The 11,071-nt window shown below is 33.3% G+C and overlaps 2 protein-coding genes across 2 annotated transcripts; one reads left to right on the top strand and one right to left on the bottom strand.

Annotated features, from left to right (window-relative positions):
- Positions 1-328: 328 nt before the first annotated feature.
- mRpL9 (mitochondrial ribosomal protein L9) lies at positions 329-3,194 on the top strand. The gene is made up of 5 exons (XM_068763099.1): positions 329-540; positions 617-776; positions 1,122-1,291; positions 1,965-2,165; positions 2,965-3,194. The coding sequence occupies exons 1-5, from the start codon at positions 469-471 to the stop codon at positions 3,118-3,120; spliced, it is 759 nt and encodes a 252-aa protein (XP_068619200.1). The 5' UTR covers positions 329-468; the 3' UTR covers positions 3,121-3,194.
- Positions 3,195-4,216: 1,022 nt separating this feature from the next.
- Positions 4,217-7,779, bottom strand: LOC137920037 (involucrin-like). Its single transcript, XM_068763269.1, has 3 exons — positions 7,715-7,779; positions 6,689-6,842; positions 4,217-5,938 (listed from the first exon to the last, which is right to left on the bottom strand). Exons 1-3 carry the CDS (start codon positions 7,777-7,779, stop codon positions 4,217-4,219), a joined length of 1,941 nt encoding a protein of 646 aa, XP_068619370.1.
- Between the last annotated feature and the right edge of the window lie 3,292 nt (positions 7,780-11,071).

The raw sequence follows: 11,071 nt of genomic DNA, 5'->3' as shown, positions 1-11,071 counted from the left end.
TTAAGTCATAGATAGAGTGATTAAATTAGATTTATAGCTTTACAATAATTATACATTATATATTATAAGCAATAAGACACAATAATAACATTGAAATATAAAGTGGGTAACTTTTATTTTTGGTTGGTGTACATATAATAGAATAGTTAAAATTGTTTTTTTTTTTATAAAAGACTAACATATTTCAAAAAACATTACAATTTTATACGATAGAATTTTCATATATTATGAAAGATAAACTGAGGTTTGGGCTAAGTAGTGTAGAAAGGCTAAGTAGAGTAGAGTCTGTGGAGCAAGGAAGCAGTAATCATGTGTCATAAAAAGTATCATGGATGTAGTCTGTGGCTGAAATCACACATAACCTTAATTTTTATTTATTAGTATTATAATATATTCGTTATTTATAAATAATAATCTAATCCTTAAAATCTTTAATTATAAATTCTATAACTTTAAGTAACATCAAAGATGCTAAGTATTCGAGCATTTTGTAATAGTGGTTTATCTGCAGTGCCGATTATTTTTAATCAACCAACTAGAGTGGGTTTAATTTTACTAGATTAAAATTAATTTACTTTACATACATTTACATTGATTGCATAACGTTTTTGTTAAGAATACTTTTATTTTAAGACGCAGGTGGCCTCCCCCATTACATAAGAAAGGCGGAAAACCGTCTAAGCTTAGAGGCAGGCACTTTGTTTATGATTTGGTAGAAGACACAAATGTGGGGAAGAAACCTGACATAAAGATAATTTTGAACCAATTTGTTGAAGGTAAAGACAGCTATTTATTGGAAAATCAACTTTATTGTAAATGACATTAATTACTAATAAATTTTTAGAAAACAAATTTGAAACATGGTTTGATTCAGTAATATATGGATTGTTTAAGCTAGCTTTATGATATCACAATTATTGAAAAACACAAAATCTTTAATTTAAGTAGAAATTTGGTAATAACATAATATCTTATTGAAAGATTTTACTAATTGAAAAGAATTTTGTTGTTAATTTGCAGAAGGCTCAAGAGTCAAGCTGAACTGTTCCGGGTGTAATTTTATTTTAAAGCAATTATACTTCTATTTAATTCACATATAGAACCTTTTTTATCTATTTAAGGTGTTGGGGAAACTGGAGATGTCCTAACATTAAGCCCTGGTAATGCCTATAAAAATTTTCTGGTGCCAGGCTTGGCTGTTTATGCCAATGAACAAAATGTTGAAAAATATAAAGTGGATGAGACAAAACCAAAAGTTGACTCCAATTATAGTTCACCACATGTACAACGGGTAATTTGATTTTTTACAATATATTATCTTTGAACTTTATGCCTGTAAAAACAATGTATTTGTTGTTTATAGAGAATATTGTATTAGATACTATCTAGATGTTAGGCAACCAGTATTGTGTTAGCATAATTCTAGTCTTCAGCATGTCTTCTTATGTTATATCAGTGCAAAAATGTCTTATAAGATGTACCATCCGATATCCCCTTGTCATTGGTGTTTAAGAATGATACTGTAGTCTATAGAACTTGTCATAGTAAAAGTTTCATTAGTATCGTGTTTTAAGAAGAGCATAATATTTCCTAGCCAGTGATCATCCTGCACTATTTATAGTTTATGGTATTTAATTGTTGGACTCTGCATCTCACACAGAGGTAAAGCTATGATCCACCAGACCCTGTTGTAATTAGCGGAAGTCACAAATATCTAGGACCTTTTGCCTTGGCATGCCAGTCTGCAATATTGTCCTTTATTCTTTGTGAGCAATGGTAATTCACACAAATTTATTCATCAGTCTGAAATCAAACTTTCAATTATAACCATTATTTACAATTTTAGAAATATTTTTACTAAATTACCTACCACCAAACATAACACATTAACATTGTTTTTTAGCAGTCTCATTGTTTTTATTTTCATAATGTGTTTATGTAAGTTTTATGGTGAAATGTTACAGACCATGAGCTGTTTATCACGCCTTGTTTTACAAATAACAATGAGCAAACAAGAACCCTGGACATTGGAGCCCTGGCATGTTCGGACATCTTTCCGAAAAGCAGGTTATGTAGTACCTGAAAATGCAATTATAATGCCTCCAATAGAAATTAAAGGACCTGACTTATCATTACAAGATAAAGAGTTTTATGTCATTGTTAAGGTAAAAAATTCATGTATTAACATAAATTTTAATTAAATCTAATTATTTGTCTTTAATTACAATGAATTGTGTGCAAAAATAAACCATAAATGAAATGTGTTTCATTTATGGTTTATTTAATATTCTAAATTGTGTATTATTCAGCTTTTCCTTGTTTGCAACCTTGTAAATTTTTCTCAAAGTATAAAGTAATGTATATATTTATGTGTACACATCTTTATGGTAAAGAATTATATGCATTTGAGATAGTACAAAGACAAAGCTATTCTTGAAATTTGTGTCATGTAAATAATGAAAGTAATTATTTAATTTCTGTGTCTTTTGGCGTGGAATGCAAGGCGGTGCAAGTCTCGAGAAAATTTATGATTTTGCACCATGTTTTGTATTGAATAGAAAATATTTATATAAAACGTGCCCTCATTAAAAAAAATTACACATTTTTTTCTTTTCATAATCTGCAAATTCTTAGATGCCCTTGAGCTTATGCTGTCTTATTAGACACACAACATTTCAGCTCAAAAAAGCCAATCTCAATGGTTCCATTTTCTAATGTCCAGTACAGGGTTCTGATAAGTCACAACAGTAGGAATTATGGTTAATTATTAGAAGACAAGACTATGAATTGTTGAATAAATTTGCCGATTGTAGGGAAATCAATTATTACAAAGCAATATTTCTTAATTTGGTAAAATATTATAGGGCAGGTTTTCTGTTCTTCAATCATCTATTTTTTTTTAAAAAACATCCTCCAAGTCTAGTGCAAATTTGCTTTTTAATTCTATGAAATATTATGTTTTAGATAAATAATACAGAAGAGGTAAAAGTAAGATGCCGAATTCACCATTGGGCTACAGGATTAGATAAATTACCATGGGAAGAGTTTCATTGGAAAAAAGTTAAAGAACCCTTGATACCTGAACAAGCTGAGGAGTTAGATAAAATACCATTAGTTTAAATAAGTCCTCTATATTGTTATACATTTATTAATGTAATATTTACTAGAAAATAAAAAATTTTGTTTTATTCCTTACATTCCTTTCTGTTTAAACATACATATGATAGGTTTGATGACCAAATACTATTACCGTTTTCTATCTGAGATATAATTATGACATGAAATCAGTTATTATGAATAATTATTTATTGAAACTGTCAAAGTTATATAGAACAAAAGACTTAGTATAGTATAGTTTATTCGTTGATGTTTTGGTTTTTTCTATTCTAAAAATCGTGGTATTCTGATAAGCATCTAAATAAATTTAATATTAAACTTTTTTGGTAAAACGCTGTTACACGACGGATCTTAGAAGTAGAGATGGTCTTTATTCTAAATGAAATAAAAGACTTGTGTGAAGTGAATCACATGACTGGTTCATACATACGTGTTTGTTAAAAAATTAAATGGCTATTTATACACCTGCGGGAATAATATTCTCCCATAGTCTCGCGGCTTGAGTTGTCATGTTGTACTTTAGCACTTACTCCTATTATTCTCTTTGCTTAAAGCGTGACCAAACTTGGGACTCGCGGATTATCAATTGGGCGATAAAACATGTAAATGAAGGTTCAAGTGTAGCAACATCGCCGGCTTTGAGGGCCGTGCATCGAAAGAAATTGGCCTAAACTTCGTTGCTATAAGTAAGTTGGAGGTCTCCCTCAGGAACCTTGCACCTTAAAAAACAAACTCAGGTTGCTTTGGCGGACACTACGTAGTGTTTGGCCTCTGAACCGAGAGAGCCTCGGCTAATCGAATCCAATTTACACTTATGAATAAAAGATTCTTGTATTAGTTTTGTAAGAATCAAGGGTTAAAAAATGCCTACGAATTAGAATTAGTAAATGTGTTTATAAAATAAAAAGTTATGTAATCGGAATAAAATAAATGTTTCATTTTAAAAAATAACCTAAAATACGATAACAGCGTCATTTCATTGTCAGCTAATAAAGATGGAAATTTTATGAAAAGCGATACAATTCCTGGAATATTACGTGTGCTATTTCAAAATATATTTAAGAAAATATCAATTGATTTTTTGCTTTAATATCAATGTTTACGTGACCGTGGCTTCTTCTTCAACAGCCGCCTGTGGTTCAGGTGTAATTGTTTGTTCAACAACGTTATCAATATTCTCCTCTTTAATTTTAATAGGCTCATCATAACCTTCTTCAGAATCTAGTTGTCGTTCAACTTCTTGTAGTACATTATTACCCGGTTTCTCGAACTGCGTTTCATCGTAACTTTGTTGGTTTACATTTGCTTCATTATCGTTTTGATCTATCGGCATATTTTGTTGATTTACTTGCTCATAATTACCATATTGCTCTTCATAATGGGGATCATATTGTTCAGTGGATTCTACGTGTTCATTTATTTCACTTGAATATGCTTGTTCCTGTGGTGCACCTTCATAATATACATAGTTTTCATTTTGAACGTAATCTTCATTATTTGGATATTCTTCTTTCACAGTTTCACCTGCACCCATTTGGTCGTACCCATAGTTAGCTTCTACCTGTTCTGAATAAAACATATTATTCTGTTCAGATTCAAACTCCTGAATTTGATTTTCATTAAAAACATTTTCACTTTCTTGATCGTAATTCACCTGATCGTAATGTTGAATAGGCTCAACGGGATTTATAAATTCTGTTTCAGACGAAGGTTGAGATATGTACTGGTTTTTATTGTCTTGACTGGAATCATAAACTTCTTGATTTATAGTCGATTTCTCCTGCAAATCTTCTTTATATTGCGGATAAACATTAATGCTATTTTGTAAGGAAGATTCATTTATTTCACCGGGTTCTAAATTGATCTCGGGTAAGGATTCTTTTAAAATGTTCTGGTATTCAAAACCAGTTGAATGATCTTCAGAAAACACTTCATTTTTTAAAGTTTCTTGTTGGATATGCTCGGATTTTGCCAATATTTCCATCGGTGTGTTATTGTCAGTATTGACATTAGGGTATTTAATATCGTCAGTAACTCTTTGAATAGGAGTCATGTTTTGTTGTTGTTCTTGGGGTTTTAATTTCATTTCATAGTCGGCTTGTATTTTTTCTTTTTCTGTTAACTCGTGGTTATTTTTAGTATCGTTAGCTTCGTGCTGTTCTTTAATTTTAAAGTCTTCTCTTAATGGCGAGATATCTGATGCTAAATTGATCGTGTTTGTTAGTTGATTTCCGAGTTCTGTAATGTGTGCATGAGTGTCATTGTTTGAACTTAAGTCACATAGCTTCTCATTGGGCTCTTTCTCCCCTTCTTGTGTCTTCGTATTTTCTGGAAGAGTGGTAAATTTAGTATGTAGTTTATCAGGGAGCACTTCTGAATCATCAGGAAACATTTGAAATGTATCTTCTACATGATGCAAGTCAATTTTTTTAGTATTATTATTATGTTCAATTTTATTATCATCGTATTTTAGATTTCTTGAGTTACCTCCCTGGTTTTTAACTAGTAAATTGGTTTGTTCTTCATTTTCGTTTTTCTTCAGTTCATTTAAAATACTGTATTTACTTTTCCAATCAGCATTATCATCGATAGTCGAACTTATTGGAAAGTTGCTGTCATAACCTAACACATTTGCGTGTCGCGGTATTAGGATATAATTCTTGCTAATCTCGTCCAATAAAGGCGTATTTAATGTTGTTAATATATTTTTTGTCTGACGGTCATTGCAAGAATGATCCGTTTTTTTTAAAACGGGTAAATTTCTTTCAATCATCCCCTCGTTGTCATTAAAAGATAGATTAAAATCGGAGAAACCATAAACCTGAAATCAAACAAAAACAGTGTACCTAAAATTGTTCATTTTGTAAAATACACTACGGGCGTCTAAGTAAACACATACTTAAGTATATTCAAAGATTTTGATCATTTGCATCGATGCTTTAGAAAAGAGATCTTTACTTGAATGGGTGAAGAAGATACCAAGTAACGTTACAGTTTTAAACTTCTAGGTGAAATTAGAGTATAATATAAAGAAGCAGGATTTTAATTTCGTTTTCCTTTTCTTAATTGAATTTTTGAATCAAATACAATGAGCATGTCGATAGAGTTTTGACTCTGAGCTTAAAAAAATCAAAACACATGTAAAATGCATAAAAAAACATAAATTTCACATCTATTTCATAAAGTTGTGGAATTTTTCCGAGGGCCGGTGAGTCTTAGAGGTAATGGCAACACAAGGTCCAAAGTAGATGTGTGTGTATTGATCTGCACTTTACTGTACTGTTTCGATGATGTTAGTGCTGTTAGCCTTAAGGCTTTTACAGCTTCATCTGACTTGAGTTCAAGAAACGAGAGGGTGCGTGAACTATATATATTGATAACATTAAGCCCTTATGTATACCAATTCTTAAAACTATGAAAACAACATTTAATCAATAAAAACCGCCAGCCCAATCATACGGCGAGAAGTATTGTAGAGCGCTCTGGTATGGGATTCCCCTGTTTGATGCGCCATTGATAATGACGTATTGTAGCACCTATACAGAGAAGAATAAAACGCAAATTTGCTCACCTTTGGAGTCTTACGAATTTGCACTACAGTACTGCAGGAACGCATTCTATCGAGTCTCTCAAGAATGTATTCATTTCGGTCTTTACGTTTTTTATCATCCTCGAGGAAAGCGTCGTATTGTTTTCTTAATGCGTTGATGCGTTCAGCTTTCACTCTATAATTAACAATAGTTCTGTGATTTTTTACGCAGTGGTGTGATTAAGTAAGTAGTAAGCATTTGTCATAAATAGATACATCCATATATTGACAGCCATATATTGATATATTGATCCACGATAAACTTTTTGTACATTTTTCTCAGTTGAATTGATTCCTCAATTTAAAAAAAAAATGCACTAATAACTCTAATATCTAATATTTCGCTAATAACTTCGAAATTTGAATATAAACTTTTCTTGAAATGGATGATTAAGTTTCGGTTTAAGAAAAAAACTTAGGAATGAAACAGTTAATTTCTGATCCTTATTTAACTTCAAAATGTTAGGTGTTTGTTAATGATTAACATTTCTATAACAAATTAAATTAGTAAAAGACTAACACTGGTCAATAGTATTTTATATATATAGTAAATATGTGTACATATTTAACTTAAAAACCGGGCTAAGAAAAATGTACTTTTTATTTTACGACACTATTACACACAAAATAAAGCTTAATATTTAAATTATCAGTTAAAATAGTACGTATCGTACTTTTTACCAGACTTGCCCATTTGTTTACTTGATTACGAGTACTTAAATCAGCGACGACGTTCCTTGCAAAAGATTCGCGTTGTTACAACGTAAACAAAGCAATGCCGCGTCGACCTTATTTAAGGTTTTGCGAGTTGCGCACGAAAGTCATCGAGAAATTTTTGTGAACGTACATACATGGAAATATATACGAATGTATTCATTTTGCAATTTTAGTTTTTGTGAATTGAAGGATTTGTACAAAACATTTTAGAAACATGAGAAACATATTTAATTCTTAATTTCCCTAATAATACGCTGATTTTATACTGAAATCTCTATATTATTCCCCCACTTGTATAAATAAGCTGCTGAGGCAACAGGGTACGCGGCCGGCGAGTCAGCGCAAGCCTGCGCCATACTGAGCGACTCGCGGTCCGCCCTCGAAACTGTCGCAAGATCGGACACCCTCCATCCCTTAGCGTTAAGAGTGAAGGAGAACGTGATGAAAGCGAGAGAAAAAGGGAAGGATGTAAGGTTGTTTTGGGTGAAAGCGCACGCGGGGATGGAGGGGAACGAGAGGGCGGACCAGCTGGCCAAGGAAGCGGCCCTGAAGAGTAAAAGACGACCAGAGTACGAGAGATGCCCTGTTTCATTCGTCAAGCGGCAACTGAGACTGGAGTCGCTCGACGAATAGAACAGGAGGTATGTGGAAGGAACGACGGCTTCGGTAACGAGGATGTTTTTCCCGGACGCCGTCTCAGCCTACCGCGTGCTCCGCAGCATCGAGGTGGACGCGGTCTCGGCCCAGCTCTTCACGGGGCACGGGGGGTTCTCTGAGTACCTTCATAGGTTTAAGCTCAAGGAGGACCCCTCGTGCTTCTGTGAACCGGGCGTGGACCAGACCGTGATCCACCTTGTGGCCCGGTGTCCCGCATTCGGGGGACTCCGGTTCGGCTTCGAGTGCCGGTCTGGAATTCAAGTCAGGGAGGAGACAATACCCTCCCTGATCAGTGGCGAAAATAAAAAGACATTTTTATCCCTATGTCGAGAAATCGCAAAAAAAGCCATCGACAGAAACAAAACAAACATTGTGTAAAAAATATAAAACAAAATAAAAAGCTAGAAGAACAAAAATGTAAAATAATAGTATAAGATCAATGTTAAACAATGTTAAATAAAATTAAAATTATAAATGTAAAAAGGAGAAAAAAAAGGGAAGAATGTCAGACGAATAGAGCGAATGAGAAAGAAAGACGAAATGTAACATGAAAGATAGACAAGACTGAAAGATTATGTGAAGAACGATAGAAGAGAAAGACAATAAAAATTCTGTGAAAAAATTATATTAAAAGATTAAGTCCCTGTCCCACTCAAGATAGGGGTGCGAGAGGCCCCCAATAGCGGGGGTCATAACAAAAAAAAAAAAAAGTTCATGCGTTAGAATGTCTGCAGCCACCGTGATATGACGGTTAAATTTTTGATAAGTTCGCAAATAGAATGCTCCGCGAGCATAGTACCCATGAAGCTTTAAGAATCGCATAGGATAACATTAGTTACCTCATCCGCAACTATACACAATTCAAGCATTCCGTATGGAACTGTCTGCGATTTAATTCACACAACAGTCTATTAAGTCAGTTCGAATAAAGAATCTCTACTCCTAGAGTTCTCTAAATCCAAAATATGAAATATACAAAACGTTAAAACGAAAAATAACATTTTTCTTATGCAAAATTTAGCTAAAATGAAAGTTTCTGATTTTTGAATAAACCGGTGTTATTCGTTTATAAAATTAATTTCGCATTTTAATTTAATTTGTGCATCACTTGGAATAAACGTACAATGTAGTTGCACCGGTGTCATGCTCCACCTAGTACGGGCTGTCTTTTTCCAATGCTAGCACGAATCGCGAATGACCTTCGACCTTGCTTATACACCTCGGTCACGAAAACTACGTATTTTGAAGTACAGAAAATGTTGAATAACATTTTTATTCATTGTTTTTTAGTATTACCAGAGAAAGAATATTCAAACATATTTATCTAAAGTTGATTTTTAATGCTTGTACGCATGTAGACTTTCTAATCTCTAGTAAGTTATTGAAGCCCTCTCGATTATTTTTTTGGCTAATCCGTTCTTAGTTAATTAATTTGTGGCTGCCCCACGGGAATCTACTTATGAAATCGCCCAATTATTATTCCGCGAGCGAGACCTAAGCCAAAAAATTGTCTTGTTGACGGACATCGAGTACCGGGTAAAATGTATTAGGACTCTAACTATGCACCGCGCTATTGTAAGAAACCTTCATGATATTATGCCCCCAAGTGTATAAACACCCATGAAACTGACAATACACGCATTTCATTATCTCGATTCATGTGGAACAGTCATGCGGCTTACTCCGCACTTTGTAGTTTGATTTTATTAAGGATAAACAACCTATCTCTATTACAATCTCTTTACCTAAATATGCATCTGTAAATCCTTATTCTGGTTTATTATATAGTGTTATTAACACATGAAATATATATTTTATTACACATTTGTAATGAAATAGAACCAATATACGTTATTTTATTTAATACTCTTTATGCTATATTTTATTTATAACGAAACTGGATAACAGTTCGTCGAAAGCTTTTGATTGCCGATTTGATTTAAATGAAAACTTGTAACATCCCTGGACACGTTTTAATAGAGTTGAAGCACGATTTGAGCAATTGTTCGATGATGTCAGTTTTCACAATTTCACTGATAAGTCAATTTAAGTCTTAAAAATTCCCTTTTTGGAATTGTCTGTCGAGCAACTGTCGTTGTTTCGCTTAGGTCAGAGAGAAATTTAGTAAATTACTGTACAACTTCCTTCTTCAAAGAAACAATTAAATTATCTACTACGTTGGAACCACCTACTATATTTAAGTTCATTTGGACACGCCCACGGGATGATCAGAAATAGGCGTTAAGCTTGCAATTTCTGAGTGACTACTTAATACATGGTGAGTGGAAATAGATGTGCTAGTGCGTTAACTTTTTATTTACAATCAACTTGTATCATAGAATGTTGAAAGCTTTACAGGGAGAAGTTAAAAACTTATCAGAATAGGGTCTGAAACTATCTTTTCACGGGAATTATTTACTGTATTTTAGTGTTTCTGTTAAGAGAATTCCGATTTTAGATAACAAAATTAAACCGTAGGGGACTTTGAGTGTATAGAGGTTCTTGATTCTAGCTGGAATGAAACACTGAAAGCCGCACGGCTGTTCGGTACAGTTTGACATAATTACATTGCTATTCAAACACTTGCGGAAATAATATGATAAATGATTTCCACAGCTGCGAGACGTATCAATAACTCATTGTGACGACGTTTGTCAACGTGGTGTCCCGTTGAAATTTAGAAGTAAAATACTTTAAGAAAATTTATAGAAGCTCTTGAAGGCGAGGAGCATGAGAAATAAAAGGACAGTGTTCTTCGTTAAATTATATGTACATATGCCTTTAACAATTTGTATGCTTTGCTCCTTCATTAGGGCCTAGTCAAAATCACGAAATCAACTATTTTTATTAATTGAAATTTATGTGGTCATGCCGTCCAGATGGGCAACAGGGCCACGAAATGTGTTTGAGAGTCGCATTTTGTGTTTCCGAAGAACTTTATACCCGGCTCACGTTTGTCTGTGGCTTAAATGTGGTTTCGGTCTTATGTCA

This window comes from Battus philenor, unplaced genomic scaffold (genome assembly GCF_028537555.1).
Source record: "Battus philenor isolate CCGP_79_NKW_IND1 unplaced genomic scaffold, ilBatPhil1.0.hap1 SCAF_17, whole genome shotgun sequence".
Lineage (NCBI taxonomy): Eukaryota > Metazoa > Arthropoda > Insecta > Lepidoptera > Papilionidae > Battus > Battus philenor.
Note: the sequence above shows the minus strand (reverse complement) of the source record. Positions and strands in the feature narration are given on the sequence as shown.